Raw genomic sequence first — 24785 nt, 5'->3', positions numbered from 1 at the left:
ACTGGCAATTTGGCCCACTCTTCTTGTGCAAACTGCTCCAGTTCTCGCACATTGGAAGGGTTCCTTCTCCCAACAGCTACTTTCAGATCTCTCCACAGGTTTTCAATGGGATTTAGATCTGGACTCATTGCTGGCCACTCCAGGACAGTCCAGTGTTTTTTCTTGATCCAGTCCTTGGTGCTTTTTGAAGTGTGTTTTGGGTCATTGTCATGCTGGAAAACCCATGACCTTCGACGAAGACTCAACTTTCTGACACTTCTTTCAACATTGCGCTGCAAAATGCCCTGATAATCTCCTGATTTCATGATGCCAGGCACACATGCAAGGCACCCAGTACCAGAAGCAGCAAAGCAACCCCAAAACATCAGTGAACCACCTCCATGTTTGACTGTGGGGAAGGTGTTCTTTTCTTTGAACGCTTCACCTGGTTTTCTGTAAACATAGAGGTGACGTGCTCTACCAAAAAGTTCTACTTTGGTCTCATCTGTCCACAGAACATTCTCCCAGAAGGACTTTGGCTTGTCCAGGTGTGTTCTGTCAAAATCCAGTCTAGCTTTCTTGTGTCTCTCTTTCAGAAATGGGGTCCTTCTGGGCCTCCTACCATATAGCCCTCTTTCATTGAGTTGGCGACGGATGGTGCGGGTTGAAACCACTGTACCCTGTGCCTGAAGGTCAGCTTGAATGTGTTTGGCAGTTAATCGAGGTTCTTTCTCCACCATTCTAGAAATCCTCCTCTGTGATCTTCGATCAAGTTTTCTTTTGCGGCCACGTCCTGAGAGGTTGGCTACAGTTCCATGGGCCTTAAACTTTCTGATTACATTGCACACTGTGGATACAGGAACTCCCAAGTCTCTGGAGATGGACTTGTAGCCTTGAGATTGTTTGTGCTTGGTTATAATTTTGTGTCTGACCTGCTCAGACAATTCTCTGGTCTTCTTTCTTTTATCCACGCTCATTGTTGTACAAAGAGTGACACAACACAGCAGTATGAGCTCTTTTCTATATTCAAGTGGTTAAATTAGTGTTTTTTATATTGTAGGCATCTGCAAGTCACCACAGGTGAGTTCAATTCCACAGTAAATGAGAATCACCTGACTGAAATCAGATGATTTCTAACACTTTCTAAAAGGCGCCAGTAATATTGTCCAGGCCATTTTAGGATTTCTGAGGAAAAACCTCAGATTTAATATTTTTTTTCCAGTTTTTCTGTTTTGCTCCAATACAAAGCAAAAAAATAAACATGTAGACACCAAAATATTTGGTCTTTCAACTTATTTCTAAAAGAACAGGAGAGTTATTTGAAATAATTGCAAGGGTGCCTATATTTTTGGCCACAACTGTATGTCATAGATAGTGTTTTTATTTTTATTTTTTTTAAGGACTCTAATGTTCTTTTTGTCCTTTTTATATGCATTTGAACTAAAGACAGTGCACCCAGTCAGAAATAGCTTCTTCCAGCTTGTTGTTTAAATTGGTTTTAAATTAAATTCCAGCTAGCATAAAAAAAGGTGCAGACTGTGAGGTGTCCCTGTGTCTTCCTGCCTGGCTCATCCATCTGCTTACCAGCCTGCATTCTGTTTGTCTCTCTGTTTGCCGTGCCACCCGTCTCCATCGGTTTGCCAGCTGGGAGCGCCGGGTGGACGACCGGGGTAGGATCTACTACGTGGACCACAACACCCGCACCACCACATGGCAGCGTCCCACCATGGAGTCGGTCCGCAATTTTGAGCAGTGGCAGAGCCAACGCAGCCAGCTGCAGGGAGCTATGCACCAGTTCAACCAGAGATACCTCTACTCCGTAAGGAACCCCCCCCCCCTATTTTTACCCTCTTCAAATACACTTGTTGCAGATTGTCTTCTCCTGCCCAATAAATGACATGTGAATAATTCACATCATCAACCCCCTTTTTTTAGTTTTGCTCCAGAGTGGAAAAAGGGACTTAGTGCCTTCACTTACAGAGAATCTAGTCATTTTTATAGTTAGTTTGACATATGACCCGTCTGTCTTTTATCGTTTCATAGCAGTGAGACTAGAGGGAATTAAAAAGGAAAGACCTGACAAAAGCATTTAATTAATCTCTTCTCTTGTGTTCCAAATTTGTGTTTGAACTTCCCCCACAAGATAGCTAGCAAATTCCCCACAGGCATTATAAAAAGATGATACTTCAGTGGCTACATTTGGATTGTCTATAAAATATGACCTTTGACTTTGTAACTTATCCCTGGCTCCCAAACCTTCAGTGAGGCCTGTTCAGGAAAGGACCGATCTAGATGAATTGAACCCAGTCTTACCTTAGAAATTGCTCTGTGTATATGTAGGCTAGCAACAACTGGCAGTTGCCTTGAGATGGTGTGAGATTGAAAAGCATATTTGCATCAGGGTGAACCCCTACCAGCCACTGTCTTCCGACCTATCTGGTGAAATTTGAAGCTATATGTCTGTCTCAAAAGCAGGGTCAGAAATTAATGCAGGATCAGGGCAAAAATACCCTTGGAAGTTCATTAAATGCCCATGAAAATATAAAATGAGGGGACAAAAAATGCCCTGATAACACTTTTTTTTGCATTTCACACATTTTATTAGCTGAGTTCATATATTCACATGTGAATGCGACTACTGTCCCACATGGGCCACCGTAACTGATTTGTGGGAGCCTGTCATTGGGGGATTCTCTCCAGTGCATTCTGGTTGAGACAAATGGAACATCAGAAAACAACCCGAGTACACAGCCTGAAGCAGTAGAAAAGGTGGCACCACGTAGCCAGTAGTAGAAGAAAATGCTGACCCCACACAAAGCACTGCATCAACAAAAAATAAAACAACCAGTATCGTAAAAAACTCAACAATTGAGGGGTGGAAGATGAACTAGTTGGGAACAGAGAGGGAAAAACCACACCATCCTCTTCTGGAAGTGGGAAAGAAGTGTGGGATGTGTGGTGTAAAACAAACATTACTGATACAAATTGAGTGATTTTTTTTTTTTTGCCAATGTGCAATGCAAGTGCATTATTTCAGTATTCAACAAAATTGCCCCCAGAAAAGACCAAAATGCCCCTAGATTAAGTGGTCAAAATATCCCACTAGAAAATAAGTTTATTTCTTATCCCGCTCATAGGGATACACCAAGAGAAGTGTGCAGTGTGGTGATTGAGTGCTTAAATTCTTTCAAAAGATAATTGCTGGCCATCTGTGAAGCTTCATCTACAGAGCTACAATCTTTCCATTTTACGCAATGTGAACCGTCCACCTCACTGAATCACCTGATCACACTGGAACTAGCCAGCTCTCAGTCGTTATCAGCCCGACACGTCACAGAATGTGCATTCAGCTCAAAGCACTCTCATCATCACCCAATACTGCAGAACTGTAAACAGAGCAAACATCTGGCCTGCTGACCAAAGCTCAGGGAGAACGGCTCTAAAAAATCTCTTCAAAGATAATTTGGTCACAACAGGTCTGACGTCTGGGATCACCGGAAAATTGCTTTGCCCTTTCTTTGCAGTCTGTAATAACTCAAATATTGGGTGCATTGCAGTGGTCCAAACCCCTTCTACTTTTATCTTGAGCTCACTAATAGCCACATTATTTTTTTTTGAGAATCTGAATGGTATTTTAATATTCCCTCACAGACAGGATGTCATGATTTCTCTCTCCTAATTGAGAAGGGTAAACAGATTATTGTCAATCTTATCACCCTGATGAGTTTAAAAATAATAGGCCCCACCCTGCGGTGCTGGTCACACAGGCCCCCACATACTGAATCTCCAATCTCTGGGTGCAGTTGATTCACAACCCCAATCACCTGGACGGACCAGAGTTTCACTTTCTAGCTCTACTCACTCAGCCCAAAGGCGGGAATCCCACCTAGCCAAAGCACAAAACACACACGCCCCCGGCCTCTACCTGCCTGCCTACCCCCTTCCTCTCAGGGTCCTGCTCTAATCTGGTGCTCTTTGTGAGGGTCCCTCTCCTGAGCCTTTGATCTGAGCGGTGACTTCATCTTCCTTGATGATGATTAGCTTACAACTCAAATCAAAAGACAGGAGCAGAGTTGGAGAGTATTCAACACCAGTCAGCCACAGAGGCAGGCTGAGGCCAGCAGCATATGACAACATTGAATTCATTTGGATTATTTCTCTTTTTGTTTTCATTTGGAATATTAACCCGTTTCCCTGTTTTGGAATCTATTTTCTGCTTAACTCCTATTTGGAATATATTTTTCTTTTTTCTTTTGGAATATCCTACAACTTGGAAATATTTCTGACTGGATTTCTGTGTTTGTGTCTCCCTGGTGGATGTGAATGGATATCCATGTGTGCCTCCCTCGTTTCCAGGCCTCCATGATGTCTGCTGAGAACGATCCTCTGGGCCCGCTGCCTCCTGGTTGGGGTGAGTTCAGCTCCTCAGTTCCAACTAATCAATGTACACATTAGAAATGGGTGTCAGTATGGATATGGAAAATGGAAACGGCAATACTTTGATTAGATTAGATGAAACTTTAATTATTCTTATGGGGAAATTGGGTCGTTGCAGTAGCAGAGCAAAAGATGTAAGACAAAAAAAGAGTAGTGAAGAGAGTACAACAATAAGTAAGCAGTAATCACACCACTGAACATATCAACACATTAATACAGCAAATAAAGAAAGAAATAGATACAGCGTCACTTCTTTGATGGATTATAGGTCGATGTACTAGTGTGCGTCACCAGCTATTGCCAATATGGGAGACCAACATACAGAAATGTGTAAATATGCATTGTACCTATTCAAGTGCAAATAAACAATGGAAGAAACTCCCACACTCTGCTACATGCAATGCAACAACTTTTTATTACAAAGTAACGTTTCGGTCCAACAGGACCTTCGTCAGACTAGTGACTTGTAGTTGTTGCGTTGCTAGTAGCAGAGTGTGGGATTTTCTTCCATTGTTTATTCTACCGCTTTTCCCTGACGCACCCGTAGTAATCTTTTTTTTTTGGATGTGTGAGTTTTCCTCTTGCTGAACCTATTCAAGTGCAAAAATGGCTTTGAATATGGAAGTATCACATGAATATCATGTGCTATCAGTCATGCCAAACAGGTTTTTTTTTTTTTTTTTTTGTGTCCAAATCCATTTTAATAGCCACCTCTATTGTGGCCTGCTTATTGTGTGGGCCCTTTATGATTTCTCTTGCTCTCCTCTCAGCCTCCCACCCTTCCACACCTTCCCTCTTCCGTCCCCACTTGCTGTACACAAAGATCACAGATGACAGTGTGTCAGATAAGCCTGTGTTTATAGTATGATTCAGCACCGAGGCCAATCTGACTGGTATTGCCACAGTGCAACCTGGTGTCAATTTGGTTTATTGAGGTACTGTTTCCTTTCTGTGTGCATGTCAACTCCAGAGAGGCGTGTGGACTCTAACGACCGAGTGTACTTTGTCAACCACAACACCAAGACAACGCAGTGGGAAGACCCTCGAACACAAGGGTGAGCTCAGCGCCACAGCAACTTGATGAGGGGCTTTGGATTTATTACTCATGCAACCTCAGCACAACACTGTGTTGTTAACTTCAAAGCTTCAAAGCAGAGCTGGAAAGTCTTTCCCAATAAAGCCTTAATACTTTTCTAACCTCTCTCCTCTTTGTGTGTATGTGTATCTGTGCGTTCAGGCTACAGAATGAGGACCCTCTGCCTGAAGGTTGGGAGATCCGGTACACAAGGGAAGGGGTCCGCTACTTTGTGGATCACAACACCCGAACCACCACCTTCAGTGATCCACGCACTGGAAAGTCCTCTGTGTAAGAACACATGCCAAAAAAAATATTCCGTACATGTTTTTCCACTTAAATTTCATTTAAAAACGTTTCTATTACAAGTACACCCACAGCAGAGGAAATAGCCTGTTGCTTTTTTTTTCTTTTTTTCACAAGATACATCACCTCTGACTTGCTCCTTTTCTCTTTTGCTCTTCTCAGCACCAAGGGCCCTCAGATTGCTTACGAGCGCAGCTTCAGGTGGAAGCTCGCCCATTTCCGCTACCTGTGCCAGGTAATTTTCTCTCCCTCTCCCACAGTTGTGGGGTTCTCGGTGGCGTTATGCTTCATTTTTCTTCAATACGCCAATGTTTTGCCTTCCTCTCCCCAGTCCAATGCACTCCCCAGCCATGTGAAGATCACCGTGTCCAGACAGACATTATTCGAAGACTCTTTCCAGCAAGTAAGAGAGTCTAGTACAGTGTGTGCAGCCTACACATACACACACACACACACAATTACAGACTTATACCAGCATGTGCCTGAGCTATGTACACAAACAAATGCATTCATGCCATGATTGTGCCGCATGTAACTCATATGTCAGTTTCCTATCATGTTTCATCTGCTAAATGTTCTCATGTGTGTGTGTTAGATTATGGCCCTGAAGCCTTACGACCTGAGGAGGAGACTCTATGTCATCTTCAGAGGGGAAGAGGGACTAGACTATGGTGGCTTAGCCCGGTAAGATGGACACACACACACACACACACTGCAAACACACTGCAGTTCTACACTGTATTTGCAGACTGTGTGTACTAATGGATTATGCTCTCTCTCTCACACTCTCGCTCTCTCTCTCTCCCCCCCTCTCTCTGCATCCTTTCCCCCCTCCATCTCCTACCCTGTACACATATTCCTTCTTTTATTCCATCCCATTAATTTAACGCCAATTCACCTCTCCATCTCCCCACTCCTCATTCATCCTCTTCTACTGACCTTGCTTTTCTGTTTCTCCTCTCTCTGTTTTCTGCCCCGCCCCTCACCTTCCAGGGAGTGGTTCTTCCTTCTGTCCCACGAGGTGCTGAACCCCATGTACTGTCTGTTTGAGTACGCCGGCAAGAGCAACTACTGTCTGCAGATCAACCCGGCCTCGACCATCAACCCCGACCACCTCTCCTACTTCTGCTTCATAGGACGCTTCATTGCTATGGCGAGTCCACACACTGCTCCCCCCACCCTCCAACACACACACACACACACACACACAAAGAGATACTAATCACTATTGCTTACACAAATAGAATAAGTTAGTGACAGAGAGGTAAGTACAGAGACGCACACACATGTAGCTTTACAGTATCAGTCCACACTGGTGAGACCTCTCACTCCTCTATGCCTGTACACAATTAAACTTCATCACGGTTTAGAGAAAACCATTTTCTACACATCACGTCTGTTCATTATTGAGCAGTATCTAATTAATAAATGGAAGTAAACATATTGTTATCAAAATTTAAGTCAAGCTTACTTCTAGTTCTTCATGTTAGTTTGCATGGACTGCTGCCATACAATGATATATCGTGATAAATATAGTTTAATATTTCAGATTGACCAGCATAGTAAAATAACATCATCTCTTTCTGTCCATCTGTCTGGCTGCAGGCACTTTTCCATGGCAAATTCATTGACACAGGCTTCTCCCTGCCTTTCTACAAGCGCATGCTGAACAAGAAGCTCATCCTCAAAGACCTGGAGTCCATCGACCCCGAGTTCTACAACTCACTCATCTGGATCAGGTAATCAGTCACTGCTGTCCACTAGCCCTTCGATATTTATATGTATATGTTTAGGACAATAGAGGGCATGGCTATAAAGTAGTGACACATAAACCTCATTGAAGTGTGTGCGTGAGTGTTCATTTTGGTTAAGCAGATCACTATTCCTGTCACCATACATTTAAGAGGGTGTCAGTGAAGCGCTATGAGGGGCTTTAGAGCAGGAGTTCTTAAACATTTCCTTGTCATCCACCCCAAATAGACAGATTAGACCACAGATCCCCATTTGATAAGATTTTGTCCCAGGAACCCATATGGGAAGATTTTTGTTGTTGATTTAGTATTGAGTATTGAACTCTCTACAGTATACTAGCTGAGAAAATAGTGGGGAGAGAGAAACCTATGATTAGAGTAGTCATTCTTCTGCATTCTGTAACTGGGATAATTTCCAGTGAATTAAAGTGTAAGTGTGAAACTATTCCTCATTATTCTGTCCCTATGTTTTTTAAAAAAAAGATTTATAGTCCACACTCTATAATGCTATGATTGCAACGCCATTCTTCTTTTCCCCTCAGGGACAACAACATTGAAGAGTGCGGTCTGGAGATGTACTTCTCAGTGGACATGGAGATCCTGGGGAAGATCACCTCCCATGACCTGAAACCCGACGGCACTAATGTCCTAGTCACCGAGGAGAACAAGGAGGAGTATATAAGGTATGACGAACTTTATCAAGAACGACAAACAGCATCAACACTCGCTGAGCGGGTGAATGGTGTGTGTTTGTCAGCTTCCCAGCTTGCACTCGGAGGAACAGTCTTTGGCATTTGCACACAAATAAAAAAAGGTGAATTGGAGTGCTGTTTGCAATTCTTGATCATTTCCATACTTATTGGAAGGATTCAGCATCCGGGTTGAGTGCAAAACGTGCCATTGAGTGTGTTTTAGTTCAGGAGAAACATTATCCTTGTTAGTTCTTAACCTCTCAAAATCAGCGTATTCCCATAATGGAGCTTTGTTGCACAACACATCAGCAATAAAGATAATTTTGTAGCTAGCCTCCAGGCCTTGAGCAAAACTTGAACCACAGTCATCTTCATTGTAAAGGTCCCTGGAAGATATTCCAGGAAACTTGCTCAGATGTTCTGTTACACAAAGACAATTATTCACAGCCCATAAACTTTGAAACATTAGTTTAGATGAGGCCTTACATTCCATTATAAATCAGAATAATAGCCCAATTCAAATAAAAATGCCTCTTGTAACCCCCTCAAAGGGAGTGGCATAAACCTTTGATAACCTGTTCAGTTGGAGAATATTAGTAGCTAATAGCCATGTAAATTCTTAAACTGACTACTTTCCTCGGGCTTGAAAACATAATAGTATATTTTTTTGCATGTTTGTCCACTTGACAGAATAATTACATAGAATTTCCAGGAACGTCTAAAACATAACGGGTGCAAAATCGAACTGATCTGTGGGTGATACAACGTTCTCGTTGGAAAGTTTGACGAATCTAAGAATCATTGAACGCCTCAATGGTCAAAAGGTTCAAAACGACGGCTATGGTTACATGCATACTTTTTTGACATCTAGTTGAATAAGGAGGAATGCCTTTGTACCGAAACAAAGGCATTCCTCCTTATTGACACACTGTCCTCATAAAAGCATTTTAATAGCAAGTGAAGTGGGACAGTGTGCGAGAGCTTTTTCCTTTCAGTTGACGAATTTCAGTCCTCTCTTATGCATCTGTCTTTGGAACATCCAGGTGTGCAAAAGTTTTATTGTTTGTCGGAAAGTTTGAAAAATGTAAGAATCCTTGAACACCTTGATGGTCAAAAGGCTCAAAATGACACGTCTAGTTGAATAATCCCGCGTAATGATTGCAGGAGTATATTCTGCTGAGACTGCTGCTCATTCAAAATGATAAATCTTCTGCATGCAACAGTAGCCACTGATGGACATCAATCTGAAACAGCATTTTGTGCATTAATGACTATACCGTTTGGAGTGAATTGGTTTATTAAAGATTTGTGCATTTCAGTCAGGACAACTCGCATATCGATATTAATAAGTTTATAAATCTTATGACATAGCAGTAAGTTTGGTTTTGGCAGAATAGATCTGCTTTTATGGCTCGCTGCTGCACATGCATTAGACCTTAGTCAGGTAGTACATAACCCCCCATATTAAGGGTGCTCCGATCAGGATTTTTGGGGCCGATCACCAATCGCTGGAAGCAGTATCGGCCGTCACCGATCACGGATCACGGGGTCTATTTGAAGCCTTCTATTCATCGTGTAGCATTATTTATTTATTTAACTATTCTTAACAACATTGTATATTAAGTATTAAAATTAAGAGATGAGAAAGTATCATGAATTGACAACTGTTTATTGGCAGGCAACGTGCAACATATTCCACTCTCTCTTAGAGACACAACTTAAACCATAGCAGCCTACGCTTGGCTATTGGGAGCAGCTTAGAGCTTAACAAATATAGCTTTCCTGTGGAATAAAATAAATACAATTTTATAAAATAAAAATTAGAATAAAAGCTAAATGTGCACAACACACCAAGTTAGAACAATAAATTTTATATATAGGCCTACTGAGGCAACAAAAATCAATTCCAATAGATGGAAAACACAGGGCCTTTATCAATTTACTCCAACTTTAGAGACTATAAAAACTGCAACATAACAAAATATTTTTCAATATTAATCTGGATTGAGGGAGCAAACATTCAGTCAGAGTTAAAAAGTAAATATTAACGTTTTCAGTCCACTCAGTGGATACTGACTAGCACCTACAGTAGCCTATATACAGCTAATCTGCTAGTCTCGGAAACCCAGCTGTATTCTGAATAACGTTAATAACCCTTAGTTCTTCTTTTTGGGAATCCAGCCGGTCGTCTTCTTGGCATGGAAAAAAAAATATCCCTCACGCCCGCGTGTGCAATGGGAGGCAAACAGACGGGTCTGGGGAGAGAGAGAGAGAGAGAGAGAGAGAGTGAGCAAGACAGAGCGAGAGAGAGCGCGACACACAAAGAGAGAGAGAGAGAGTGAGCGAGACAGAGAACGAGAGAGAGCGCGACACACACACACACACACACAGAGATAGCGACACAGAGGGAGAGCGCAAGAGACAGAGAGAGAGAGAGCGAGAGACAGACCGCACAAATAAAAAAAAATATAAAAGAGACTACTTCTGTTTGGATCTCTTCCCAGTCTGATGGCAGAGTGGAGGTTCTCCCGCGGGGTCGAAGGTCAGACCAAGGCTTTCCTGGACGGCTTCAACGAGGTGGTTCCCCTCCAGTGGCTCCAGTACTTTGATGAGAAGGAGCTGGAGGTGAGCAGCATGCCAACAGCTGGGGCTGCACTAATAATAATAAAAGTGTTCTGCTGTTTGGAGTGCTGTTAGTGACTTATATCGTCATATCTCTGTTGTGTGTTTACTTTAATCCCAACCCCCTGGCCTACTCCAAAAAGCTTTTACTTTTTGGCAGGCCGTCACTGTAAATATGACTTTGTTCCCAATTGCCCTGCCTGGATAAATAAATGTTACCTTAAATCAAATGAAATGATGTGGATGTATGTAGAAAGGAGTTTTTTTTTTTTTCCATCTTCACTCTCCTTGTGACATATTCTACTGGCTCATTCGCTTCTGTGTTCTGCGTGCCCGTGTGTGTGTGTGTGTGGTCCAGGTGATGCTGTGTGGCATGCAGGAGGTGGACCTGCAGGACTGGCAGAGGAACACAGTGTATCGTCACTACACCAGGAACAGCAAACAAATCATCTGGTTCTGGCAGGTACGGACACACACACACAAATATACATGTTGTGTCTACGGTCCTTACCCCCTACCTATTGCTTTAGCTAGAGAGGGACAGAGAAGAGAGGTGGGTGGCAAATGTAGTGACCATCACTGTTTTAGGGCTGGGTGACATCAATAACTATAACTGTACGATTCCATTTACAAGTGGGATAAGATACGATATGACTTTATACATGATACAAACTATACCATGTATCTTTTTTAGCATTGTGATACATGATTGTTTGCATTATTAGTATGGATTAGGGAACAAATGGAGCCAAAAACTGATTTCAATATTTCCATTCCTCTATATTAGGTAAATAAAATGTAAACAATCCAGACTTCTCTGTACTGCAGTAAACTGAAAAAACTTGCAATAACTTGTAAACATACACACTGAAAATGCATAACTCACTTTGCTCTAGTGAGTTGATTGAGGTAAAATGTAACACACACACACACGCATTAACAGGCTCAGTTCCATCCGATTTAATATTTGAGTGGTGTCTAGTGAGGTGCGCGTGTTATATTTTAATACCGACTTTCAAAACTTACGGTACTTTGAGTTCATGTTGCTCCTTTTTGTTTTTGACTTTTTTCCCAAACACTGCCTTCAGATTAGCAGCTGTTGGCTTAATGGTGGCTGCTGTTACTCTTGAATTAGAAGTAATTTGGTCTAGCGGGGCCTCCGTACTTCTCAAAGCTGCGGCGAAATGATCTCTAGGGAGACACCTACAGCAGTGGAGGTCTTTCTAAAAACTAAATCTGTTCTGTAACGTAATCAGGGTTACGATTCTGACTAAAAAAAAATAACATTACGGTGTAGTGGGTCGTAGTGTGTTTGATATTGCCACAGTATCCTGCTTTAGCCTCCACTGACAGACAGTCTTTCCAGTCAGCTGTGTTCAGGTGCTGATGAGTGTGTGTGCTGCTGCTTTCTCCCCTGCAGCTGGTGAAGGAGGTGGACAACGAGGTGCGACTTCGACTCATGCAGTTTGTCACCGGGACCTGCAGGCTTCCCCTGGGCGGCTTCGCTGAACTCATGGGTGAGTGACACACACCCACCAAGGACAACACATTTACTGCATAATCGCACAAGGCACACATACAGATGCAAAGAACATCAGATACAAGCTGCATACTGTGGTAAGCTTGGACTACCTGAGGGTTTTTGTTCAGCAGGACATTCCAGAAAATAGGCAACGCAGAGTCGAGGTGCGTGTCAAAACACAAGAGTTAAGGGGAAGGGGAAAAGGGCCAAATCGAAACCAAGGTTCTTCCTGGTTGGGGTATTCTCAGGACCGTCAGGGCTCCCACTATGTTCAGAGACAAATTCAGTCAGTTCATTCGTCAAGTGACAGTTCAGAGCGGTCCAAACCCTGGTACTCGCAGCCCTACTATCTGTGGTCGGGTATCCTCTGCTTTGCCTCTCTCCCCCACCTGCTTAAGAGGCTTGAAAGTAGGTCGCTCCTCATTAGTGTGATGCAACGCACCTGTGGCTACCTCTCCATGAGAAAAACAGCTAACCGGGCCAATAAACACCCTTCTCTTAACCTGCCCAAGCGGCTTAAGCCTGCCGATGGCTCTCTCTAGTGGCGTCAGGATGCCACAGCACATGTGTATTGTTCTGTCGTCTCACCTTTCATCTTGTTTTTCTGTGTAGGGAGTAACGGGCCCCAGAAGTTCTGCATTGAGAAGGTGGGGAAGGATACCTGGCTTCCTCGGAGCCATACATGGTGAGTGGGCTACTCTTCTGATCGATGGTTTTTACCCCCACATGCTAGCATTTTGCCCAGGTGTTGTTCCTAAATATTACTAGTTACAGTGTTTGCCAGACTAATAGAGACTAATAGAGACAGACTAATAAATTTGAAATAGTGTTTGTACATATTGAAGTAGGTGCATTTTTAATTGCATTTCATATAACAAGCTTAGTGTCCATCTTGGCTCCAGCACCAGGCTCAATAAGAGGATAAGTTCATCAATTTTTGATCTATATATAATTTGTCTCTTGCATACTTGTAATACTGATTATGTAGTCTCTGCTGGTCCAAGTACTACAGTTATGTGAGAGACAAATTATATATAGGTCCAAAATCTATGAACTTTTCCTTTTTAAAGCAAAAGTCTCTCACACTAACAAGGCATTAGCTAACTTGCTACTGCAACATTAGCCGACTATGATACTCCCATCGTATTATCACTGGTTTTATGAAGCAAATACACATACAGCTAATTACAAACAAATAAAAATAAAACCAATGTTTACTTAGGTGGCTGTTAATGTACCTGGGCAGGCTGCTAGAATATAATCACTGTATGTGAAACATTGATATAGTCAACCTTCTGTCCCTCAAATGTTAATCTTCTGTCCTCCCTCTTGTCTCTCTAGCTTTAACCGGCTGGACTTGCCCCCTTACAAAAGCTTCGAACAGTTGAAAGAGAAGCTGCTGTTTGCCATCGAGGAAACAGAAGGATTTGGCCAAGAGTAGAGAGAGAGGAGGCCTCCTGTATCTCTCTTCCTCCCCCCTACCGCTGTTTATCCAGCCAAGTAAAACAAACAGAAAAGGAAGAATTGCACAGATAACTACCAATGTATATAAGCTATTTTGTCATTTTAAACCAAATCTTAATTCGCAGCATCGTTTTTGCAGCATTCCCTTTCCCCCCAACCCCTATATATTATATTATACCCCATCATGAAATATGCAAGCATTTCAGCATTTTTTTCCCCCTTGTTTTAAAAACAGAAATAATGGATGATGATATATTTTTTTTTATTTCCCCCCCTCCTCTCCAGGCTGGGTTTTTAAAAGGAGACTGAAAGTGTTCTTGAGAGGATTTTATAGTTGAAGCGAAACCTTCTTTTTACGGCTCTAGTTCTATAGAGCTTTTAAAGGGTGAGTGTAGTGTCGGGGTCCGGTGCCTGAGAATTTTTTTTTTTTTTTTTTTCCGTTGGACCCGTAGTAATTGTTGCAATTGTTGCTGCGCGCTTGCATGGCTGCCTCCGAAGAAGAAAAGACTGCACGCACACACACACACACACACACACATACACAAACTCATTTCGGCATGGACTGCTATCCCTCTGTCAGTGTTGCAGCTTTTACCATCATCATCAAAAAAAGACCAGTGTTCTGGATGGACTGATCTCTTCTCCAGCCTCTTCAACTCCTGCACAAAGATACGAAAACGGAGAATGACCCTCTCTTTTTTTCACCTCATATTATGGATTTAAGGCCTTAAGTAAGAGATGTCATCTGCTCCTCCTGTTTGGATAAAGACACCAGTAAAGAAAAGAAAGACTTGAACTTGGGCCGCCCTCACAGCCTCTCTATCTGAAAGCTTTTGGAGGAGGGCTACGATCAAGAGAACAGGGAGACTCAAGGAAACTATTCTAAACCCCCCCCCCCCCCTTCCAGGATGAAGTGTTTCAAGATGCAGTGAATGGTGTGTGTGTTTGTGTGTGTGTGTGTGGTGGCAGCAGTGTTTATGGTTCAGGCCAGGAAGCTGAGGAAGCTTAAGCAGCAACAGGTTTATGCCAGAGACTCTGGGCTCGTTCCAGGCCACCTAGACTGCAGCCAGCTGCCAGATCTCAGAGCAGCAGGATAGGCGAAGGGCTCCAGTTGGCAGGTGAAGTGCACACCAGGGCGATTGCATGGCAGGTATTCATTTTGTCTTAGTCTCCAGTGGCAAGTTTCCTTTTGAACATTGAATTGTGGGGAAATGCATCACAATTCAAAAAAAAAAAAAACGCAAAAAAGCATATCAGAGAGCAAAATGATGCTACTATCTAATGTACCTTAACCAGAATATTCCTTTTGATATTTTCCTCAGAGCAACCGCTTATGAGGTCTTAGCTGTGAGAGTTTCCATGGATGAGAAAGATTTAAGACTTGTTTTTATTTGTTTAAGAGCCATAAAGGATATTAGAGGCACTAAACTACACCAAGCACGTAATTCGTGATAAACTTGGCGCTTTGAGAAGGCGCAGCGGTCACGTCCCATTTTTTTCATTTCAGTCTGTGGCTTCAATCAGGACACTGACCACCTGGAACAATAAAAAGGTTACTTTAGGCTATATTCATTTATAGAGCTGATAAGATAGATAACAAACTAGACTACAGACCAAACAAACCAAGAGAAAAAAAGGTAGGCTAAAATGCAGCCTAAAAACACAAAGCGCAAAAACACTATAATATTCCTGTAGTATTACTATAGGGACATATCTGTGTCTATGGTTTATAGTGAGTGGGTATCATCATTCAATCATTGGTTTCAATTGGGAAACTGAAATTTTGGTGCAATAAATAAAGAGATCATATAATATATTGATTTTCTATGTCTTTATTGTGTATAGATCCACGCAGAAGTCAAAATAGTGTATTTTCATGCTTCACAGACACAAGCGGCTCCAGCAAAAATAGACCAGAAGTGTAAAAGAACGCACCGGTGGACGCAGCACCACTGGATAACGTGGCTGCGTGTCGCTCCAGCGCATGCAAGTCTAAATGCCGCATCAAAAACCTTCAAGTCTGGAGCCCTGAGTTGTAACAAAAAACAACCCCTGTCATATCCAGTATGCATCTGATATCTGGCTGCTCAGTCAACAGCGTGACTGCAGTGTAGCTGAGCTGGAACTTGCCTTCTCAAGCCATAGTGCTGCACCTTGCTTCTCTTCTTCCCCAAGACTTTGATTATTTAATTTATTAAGCCCATGTTCAGTGTCATTTTTTTTTCTTAAAAGATGAGATAACCTTTGTTTTACTTAAATTTTGTGTGGACGAGTAAGCAAAGTGGCGGCTGTTCTCAGAAAAAAACAAAATTCACATACAAATGATGATTATGAATCTCCGTGCTGTGCCACAGACCAAATGGAACAACTTGTGGAAATAACCTGTCCGGTCGCCTACACAGGTCGTCTCTATTTTCACCCACCCTCCCCTTGTTCTTTGCCGATTTCCTTTCCTTCAACGCTTCAGGTGACATGCTCTCTCTCCTTCAAAATGTGAAGTCTGTAACTCCGTCGTTTTCTAACCAACAACTCTGGTGCTTATTCTTTCAATGGTCTAAAAGCAAGAAGAAAAAAAAAAGCTATGGCAGTGGCAGGCCATTCTGTCTTGATGTTTCCTCCAGCTTCGTGTGTTCAGACCACTGCAAACAGCGGCAGGCTATATTAGACTTTTTTCAAGGAGGAGCTCATGTGATCAGTCAAGCTATCAGTCATGTATATAACATCTGTTCAGCTGACATGCAAGGCGGGACGACAAAATAAGAGTAAAGAGGAACATTTACTGTGGCAAAAGGAGCCAGCCCTTGAGCGAAGTCAAAACTGCATAATGTCGTGCTTCCTTTTGAACAAAAGTCCTTAATCAAAGAAAAATCAACTGTGTATGTGAATATTCATTGTATAAAGAAAATGAAAAGTAAATAAAGTACTTAATTATTATAATTAATTACACAGAGCCGCCGCTCCATTGATGGAAATCTGTGATGCCTTTGTTCTTATCAGAAATAGAGGGGACGTTTCAGGTCGCCTTCATTGCAGCCAGTTGCTAGATTGAGCAGCACCTGGATAGGTGTATGCCCCTAAAACGAAGCCCGTTTACGATACTGTATATCAATCCAATATCTGACGATGAGCCACACAACTGAGTCCCACGCTGACTGCGGTTTAGGCGATCTGAAACATACCCAAACTGTAACATATCGCGTGTAGATACACACTGTAAACACCAACTACACTGTACAGAATGCCCCTTTACTGGAGACGATGTGTATAGAAGATTCATTTTTAATCTGCTTTAACCCATTTTAATGAAGAGAGATGGATTTATGAAATACAAGTGAAATATAAGTGAATAAACCCCCCATGACCTCCATGCTTTTCTGTTGTGAGAATCATGGGGGATGAGGCCTTCTGCTCAGGATTCACAAAAAAAAACAAAAAAAAAAACACAACTGTTGGCTATTTTTATTCTGTTCTTAAAGAAAAATAAAACACTTTATTTCCTCTTGGTTCATTTTTTTTTGTTTTGGTTGGATCTTGCCTGTGGAAAGAACCATATTTAATAAATGTATCTGACCATCTTTACAGCCGGTTTGAATTCATTTTTAATAAAATCCTCATTGTTTGTGTTGTTGCTGTAGTTCAATAAATGCAGCCACAATGAGATGTAGTTTTATTCCTGGTAAGGGGCCTGGAAGGGAAATCTGACCCCCTTTCTTCAGGCCATATTACAGTCAGATACCAGTAATCATTTTTATCGAAGGGAATAAAAAGTTTCCCCCTTAATCACCTCTCCTGTATGCACTAGTTTCCTGGAGAATCCCTTCAAGAAACATTTTGTTCAAGTTCAAAGCTGCGTTCAGGTCGACTGCCTGACTTGGCAAAATGGAAGTTAATGAAAAGTTGGAAGAGAAAGAAACATGTTTTATTTATTTTTATCTCAATAAAGCCCTGGCTTAATCCATGTGATTGAAGTGGGGGGGACGACAAATCACAGTACTTGTACATACTTGTTGAATAAAAAAGATTTACTAGCCCAGTATGTCTGAATTGCTAGTAGGAGCAATTCATATCGATGTGCTGAGATGTTGCATTGAAAAGCCTGGTGATGCACTACAATACTGCTAGTACTAGAATGTAGAATTAAAGTGTCTTGTTAGGCATGAACACAGAGACCGATAATGTATAATGCATCCTATTTGATTATTGTTATTCCATGTAAACATGTAAAAAAAAAAAACATATTGCAGCTTTAAATTAACCGCAAGCTCTGTTTGTAAATTTCTACATGGTATCTCAAAGGCATGAGTATTTCTGTGTAAGGCCATAAACAGTGCTACTGCATTCATAATTACAAAGTTAGAAAAAATACAACATTCTGATAGGAAAAATCAACAGTCCAGTATTCCTGATAGGCATCATATTCCACTCTCACTTCATCTTCATCCTAGCTTCTTCAGAAGTTCGCCAGCTTCTTTATGGACCTGCGGAGGAACAAATGAATGGGTTGAGTGTCTCCACACAGTGAAACACTCAAGTTCTCCTGTATACTCAAACATTTCTTAAGCTCAGAATTGTCTTGTGGCATCGATACAACAGGAATGTGTCATATGGGCGCGCACAGCTGCTGAAGCACACTGGACCAATGGCGATTAGTCTCGCTGCGTCGTACCTCTTTGTCTTCCTGCGTGTGGGGGGGGTAGTCTCTTGCTTTGGTCAGCCAGAGCAGAGCGCTCTGCTTGTCTTTCATGGCCATGTAGGTCTTTCCCAGCATTAGCAGGTTTTTACTGTAGAAGTTCGGGTCAACTGAGGAAAGTAAAGTAATGTGTGTTACTGAGTTCAATGCATTTTGAACCTTTAAAGAAATAATGGCACGCACAGTACTTCTTTATTGTTCCCTAGGATGATTAGTCTTGATCATAGGCTACATAAATGCGTCTTATATCACAAACTTAAAGGTTTTGACTGCTGGCTGCATTTCAAAATGTGCTCCCAATAACATAATTCATATGCAGCGTTTTACCTTCTTCAGCTTTCAGGAAGAATGCCAAAGCCTGAAAAAGGCAGAAAAAATGTGTTATTCCAAACGTGTAAAGTGGTTTAACACGCTCTACAAGCCAGAAACCAGCAAGTGTCCAATAACTGACATCAGTACAGCCTGAAGCTGCTCTACTGATGCTCTTAACAGCCGATGTATGAACAAAACACACAGGGAGAGTCATATTGACGGAGCGGTCGTCACCTCTTCGTACGTGGAAGTAGGCGGCGATGCGAAGACTACAGCCGCCACCTTGCGTTGGTACCATGGCAACTCAGCAAAAGCAAAGCACCTGAGAAAGAGAAGACAGATTCAGGTTTCCCTGCATAATAAAGCCTTAAGCAATCCCACTTCAGGGTTTTAAAGGGACATTATGTAATCTAAGACTTCTTCGACCTCCATCGGTGACCAGTGGGAATTGCAACATCAACAAGTGCTTTTTCTTCCAAAACGGAGCGCAGATCGTAAAGTTTTATATTTTGGTCATTTAGTGCTGTGGGGGCAGTAAAAATCATATTTATTGCCCCTGAAAGATAACATACGAGGAAACTCTGGAGACCTCACATATGATTTTTTTAGAACTTTTCCTTGCATATGTTTTGCATCCAATGGTGCGTTTACCTTGGGGGCTTCAGAATGAGTTAGAATTAGTTGAGCGTGATGCTATCGCTGTCAGGGTTGCGGGTTCAATTCCCACTGGTGTCACTCGTGCTGAAAAATGACTCACCAGTGGCCCAGGATGTGTATGGAAGTGGCGTCTTTGGGATTCAGCTCGACGGCTCTCTGGGGGAAAAGCGACACGTTTTGCTTCAGAATCGAACTGAAGGTGAGACGCTGCTTATGAGACACGGACCAGAACGCACTCTTACTTCTAGATGTTCCCTGATGATGTATGAATTTCCTATTTTCACCTTGACTCCCTCGTAATCGCCGATGTCGCTGAGACACACCGCGTACCACTGTGTGTGTGTGTGTGTATAGGAGAGAGAGAGAAAGCAGGTTGAGAGAGATTAGTATCGGTGTCAAACGGGAGCAGGGCACAAAGCTGCATCGCTTTGTCATTAATATCTTTCTGATATCAGTTGAATTTTATCATGCCACGATACCACATTGTGAAAACTTTGCACATGTTTTGGTTGCCGTTGAACTTGGCCGTGAAATGCTCACTGGCTAGGGTTACCTTAGGGCGTTGACCCTTGCATTTGTTACTGATGTTTACTTTGTAATGTTGGTGATCCAAAAATGGAACCTTATTCTACTGTTGCACTCATTGCCACTCTGGATAAGAGCACTAGTTAAATGCCTGAATTGGAGAGTGCTAAGACATTTGACACCTACACAGTAATATAATATTTAAATGTTGTGGGTCTTTGGCAGATCAGGCTGACGTTCTGTTTGCTTTTATTTTCCGTGATAGACCGGACTGAGGTGAATCGGTTGTGGCCTCTGGCTCCGGTCTTACTTTGTGCGCTGCGAAACAGCCTTCGTTCCTCTCCAGCGCCTTCTTGGCGTACTCGAAGGCCTCGAATATCAGCGTCTTCTTCCGATCGGCTGCCACGTTGAGCATGAGGGCCAGGTCACGAGACGCCCGGGCCAGCCTCCACAGGAACTCTGCGTCATCACTGGAGACACACACACACACACACACATAAGATATACAGTACGTGTATATGGGCCAATCAGTGTCGTCCACCTCTGATGTGATGCAGTTTGTTCGATTACATTTTAATTGTAGAATTAAACAATACTACACTGGTTGTCTATGGGAAGCCCTTAAAGGGTCTATGTGTATTTTCTGGCCCAATGCTGACCTCTATCGTCCAGTGATGTCATCACAACAAATAAAGGCCTGGCCCCTCAAGCACATCCCACTGCCACCCTTCCCCCCTACCGCCTTTCCCTACGTTGTTGCTATAACATTGGGATTGTAAAACGGTGTACAGAGCTAGAATCGTGACAACAAATCGTGAAAACAAACAGTAAAACCTTAAACTCAATTCGCTGTCGTACTGGAAGCCAGTGCAGCGAGGCTGGGACAGGGGAAATTATGTTCTCTCTTTCCGGTGCCAGTAAGAGGCCTTGCAGCGGTATTTTGGAGCAGCTGCAGACGGGACAGGAAGGAATATAGGGATTTGCAATAATCGCGGCGGCAGGAAATTAAAGCATGAATAATGTTCTCCAGGTCAAGAAAGGAGAGGAAGGCAGAAAGATTCTTGGCAGCATATTTAATGAGTTAAGATGAAACTATTCAAATTAGGTCATTGCAGCAGCAAAAGTAATATGATTCAGCGGGGAAAAGGAAACATCATATAAGCACAAATCTAGAATATAAAAAGAAGCAAGAAAAATCGTAGAAAATTGAAAAATTAATCAAACAATAAAAACAATACACTATAAATAATTGTGGGTGAATGCAAACATGCTGCCAACAATTTCAACACATAACCTAGTCGGTTGGAAAAATGGGTATGGGAAAGAAATGGGTAACATTTTGTCCTTATCTCAAGAACAAACTGAGTAACTAGAAGGGCACTCGGAGAGCGCAGACCTCTGCCAAGGTTCGTGCTATTATTGCTTTTTCGTGAGTTGGATCCGGATCCGCTCCAAAATTTAGCGGGTTCTTCCTTAGCCCATGCTACACCCTTCCACAACGTTTTATGAAAATCGGGCCAGTAGTTTTTCCGTAATCCTGCTAACAGACAAACAAACAGACAAACAAACAGACAAACAAACAGACAAACAAACAAACGGCACCGAAAACATAACGTCCTTGGCGGAGGTAATAAATATTAGCAGTAATAAAAAGACACTATGACAGTGGACAGTGACACTGCTGCTGCCAAGGTCAGGAGGAAAACCATTAAAACACTGTGCTCTTTGTTCTCATTGATAAAATATTGTGTCAATTTTAGGCTGTGAAAAGATTTCATATTCACAAAGTCGGCCTCGTGTTGCCCGGGGCTGCAGTGATGGAGTATGCCTGAATATGTTTTTATTTATCATTATTACTATCATACTGGGCTTCAGTGGAGAGTTTTAGTGTCCCATGGTGTAAATATCCCATCTCTTTTTTAGGAATTTTTCGGCATGAAAATGGTCAAATGTAAAGAAATTGAATATCGGCAGAAAATATTGGCTTTGATCTAAAAACATATTGGTATCGGCCTTAAAAAAACAAACATATCTGTGTAATACTAATATTGATCTCTGTAGCTCTTCTCAGGTAGCTATTCCTCTCTTCCAGTCATAGATTTAGATCAGTTACAGATCTTACAAGATGACTCTCTGTTCCATAATGTCGTGACAATGCACCATAGTGGAGAAGATGTGAGTATAAAACCTACTATGAATATCAAACCCACAGACAGTGGCGGAATGCCAGTAAAAGCAAGAGCCACAGTGAAATATGAGCATGCTGTGTCCTGAATGCTAGATTTGTTTTTCTGACTATACTGTATATTGACCCAAAGCTGATTCCAATAGAGCGATGTGATGTCACATTAAAATTGAGTGTGTATGCATGTTTAAAAAACTTGCTGGTTGTGGGTCTACCGGATCTTAACTGGGGCTGAGTTAATGATTTGATCAAATAAACACTGCTAGTTATTAGTTACTATGCTGAATGTCTTTTATACCTCAGTTGTGTACATCATAGTTATAATGTAGGCTACTTAGTTTGCATCTTACAAAGTGAACGCCTCAATAAAGTGATCAGAAACTGGTTCTGTTGCTAGAGCAAGGCACTAAAATGTATGTATGGAGAAAGGGGAAAAGGTCCAAATGAGGACAGGGGGAAAGCAGGATACAGCTGCTCACCTGTCCTTGTACTGCAGCAGGAGCTGGTAGAGCTTCTCTGTCTCGGCACAGCTGTACAGGTAGTCGGCCTGCTCCAACACCTCCTCTGCTCACACACAACAACAGCAACTTCAGTTAAAACAGCCAACTGAGAATATTGTTTGAGCTTTTACACCCAAATGAGTGTTTTTCATTGTAGTGCTGCCAACTGTCTGAATCAGAACGTGTATCAAGATTCCAGGAAAAATCACCCTTTAGTTCTATTCAATTCTTTTCTGTATCTTTTCTTTTCTTCAATGCCCTGTAAGGGAAATTTGGTTACCATAGTTCTTTTTCTGGCATCGTTGCACATTTCATGTACAAATTAAGCAGCATCACTGCAAGGAATTAATGAATCCTTGAATCTTCTGTTCTCAAGTTTACGCAATATTCGGCTTGATAACAGAGTCTATTGAGTGATTACTCCACTGTAATTGTATAAATAACTTGTGTATGTGAAGTGGATTCTATTTGAGTTTAATGAACTCAAAGATGAGTTCATGTCAGAGCAGCTCCACTTTGGACCTTATCAGCATTCAATTCAACAATACTACTACTAATAATAATGAGAAAAAGATAATGATATAAAAACTAACCCTAACCTCAACAAACAAACACCGCTGCAACGCCCTGTCTGTCTGTCTCTCTCCCGCCTCTCTCACACGGTCTACAAAGCTATTGATGACACAATAGAGCCATGGCTGCTCCCATTCTGGTTTTCCCAAATGCACACTGGCAACGATAACTCACGACAGACGTTTTGTGCAACTCACCTTTTTCTAAAGCATGGACCACAGCTGAACTCTGCGCTCTCTGGAAAGCTTCGAACCCCAGATAAGACAGTGTGGGGAAGCCCAGGAGGAATGCAGCCCTGCCACTCTGTGCGTGACACACACACACATACACACACACACACACACACACACACACACACACACACATTAGATGCTGTTTATGGCAGGGGAATATATCAAACTTGGTGGATCAGATGATTTAGTTGTTCAGGATATTGGTATTTCACCTCAACTCTTTAAGGACACAGGACTCATAAATGCAGTCAGACTACACAAAAGCACCATCATCATATGTAAAGGATCACATAGACAGAGTGCTGACAGCTCTGTAGTTACATCCTGGAGTGGAATAAGCTATTTGACGCACTGACTGCAATAATACCCTGCTGCCCTTTCACCTACATAGCTTATAGCACCCGCTTAACCCGGTTCCCCACATAATAACAAACAATTGTATTTGTGACTGTAGGAGCCTGTATGCCTTTTCTTTGGACTCGACCATCAATGAAAGCACCCGACAGTGGGTGACCCCAACAATGCCCACAGGATAGCAACAGTGACAGATGAATAGAAAGTAAACGCATCGTTCCTCACAGTCAGAGCAGTGGCGGTGGTCCTCTTTAAAGCTGTCCAGTAATGCCGGGTCGCCCCTCTGATCTTGAGAGCTTTAGCATTGGGTGCCGAGAGTAAAGTCCTCGCCACACATCGCAGGGAGACTATCCCAGACATCATGTCAAACGTCCAAACGCCGAATGATCAGAAATCAGGTGACATGGGGCAGGTACACAGATGTAAACGTGGAGCATTCAAGACGACAAATTGGGAAACGTTGCAAACCTGTGATAAGCGGATGTTGTGAACGTCTTGAAGACAAAACAAGGAACACATAGTTGAATACCTAAACTGTATATCCTACACTCTAGTTAACCTGCATCGATAAAACATACAGTAACTAAAATGAGCAATATGCAACTATACAGAACTTTTTTACACCTTGAATGCACCCGGGTAAATGCGTCCTCAACATATCCAGTCGACTGGAAACTAAACACGAGCCATGGACGTTCCGGGTAATATTACCTTGGTAATTTTATGTCACGATGTTATTATAATGTGTAATTCCTCATATCCTTACAAATAGATCAGACACTCATATACAGGCGCTGTAGCTTCAATAATAAAGTAATTTGATAGAATATTAGCTGCAGGTTGGATAACTAACGTTACAGAAAGTGGGTTGTCAGAGCTGACTGTCGGCGCCGCCCACAAGTCGCTGT

At 42.2% G+C, this 24785-nt stretch overlaps 2 protein-coding genes across 2 annotated transcripts in view; one reads left to right on the top strand and one right to left on the bottom strand.

Moving 5' to 3' along the window:
- wwp1 (WW domain containing E3 ubiquitin protein ligase 1) overlaps positions 1-17429 on the top strand; it is a 48211-nt gene extending 30782 nt beyond the window's left edge. Inside the window, exons 11-25 of the mRNA XM_071915395.2 lie at positions 1624-1798; positions 4336-4390; positions 5387-5471; positions 5654-5782; positions 5960-6032; positions 6129-6200; positions 6393-6481; positions 6791-6950; positions 7403-7536; positions 8091-8231; positions 10745-10865; positions 11221-11325; positions 12283-12379; positions 12997-13069; positions 13726-17429. Of these exons, the coding sequence (XP_071771496.1) occupies positions 1624-1798; positions 4336-4390; positions 5387-5471; positions 5654-5782; positions 5960-6032; positions 6129-6200; positions 6393-6481; positions 6791-6950; positions 7403-7536; positions 8091-8231; positions 10745-10865; positions 11221-11325; positions 12283-12379; positions 12997-13069; positions 13726-13825 (1609 nt within the window). The 3' untranslated portion in view covers positions 13826-17429. The remainder of the gene's footprint in view (positions 1-1623; positions 1799-4335; positions 4391-5386; positions 5472-5653; positions 5783-5959; positions 6033-6128; positions 6201-6392; positions 6482-6790; positions 6951-7402; positions 7537-8090; positions 8232-10744; positions 10866-11220; positions 11326-12282; positions 12380-12996; positions 13070-13725) is intronic.
- Positions 17430-17498: 69 nt separating this feature from the next.
- Positions 17499-24694, bottom strand: rmdn1 (regulator of microtubule dynamics 1). Its single transcript, XM_071915397.2, has 10 exons — positions 24103-24694; positions 23488-23593; positions 22697-22781; positions 20343-20502; positions 19750-19839; positions 19608-19663; positions 19085-19172; positions 18866-18896; positions 18515-18648; positions 17499-18326 (listed from the first exon to the last, which is right to left on the bottom strand). The coding sequence occupies exons 1-10, from the start codon at positions 24238-24240 to the stop codon at positions 18285-18287; spliced, it is 930 nt and encodes a 309-aa protein (XP_071771498.1). The 5' UTR covers positions 24241-24694; the 3' UTR covers positions 17499-18284.
- Positions 24695-24785: the final 91 nt, after the last annotated feature.

Source organism: Centroberyx gerrardi, chromosome 22, assembly GCF_048128805.1.
Source record: "Centroberyx gerrardi isolate f3 chromosome 22, fCenGer3.hap1.cur.20231027, whole genome shotgun sequence".
Classification (NCBI taxonomy): Eukaryota; Metazoa; Chordata; class Actinopteri; order Beryciformes; family Berycidae; genus Centroberyx; species Centroberyx gerrardi.
The sequence above is the reverse complement of the archived record's forward strand: the minus strand, read 5'-3'. Positions and strand labels throughout refer to the sequence as shown.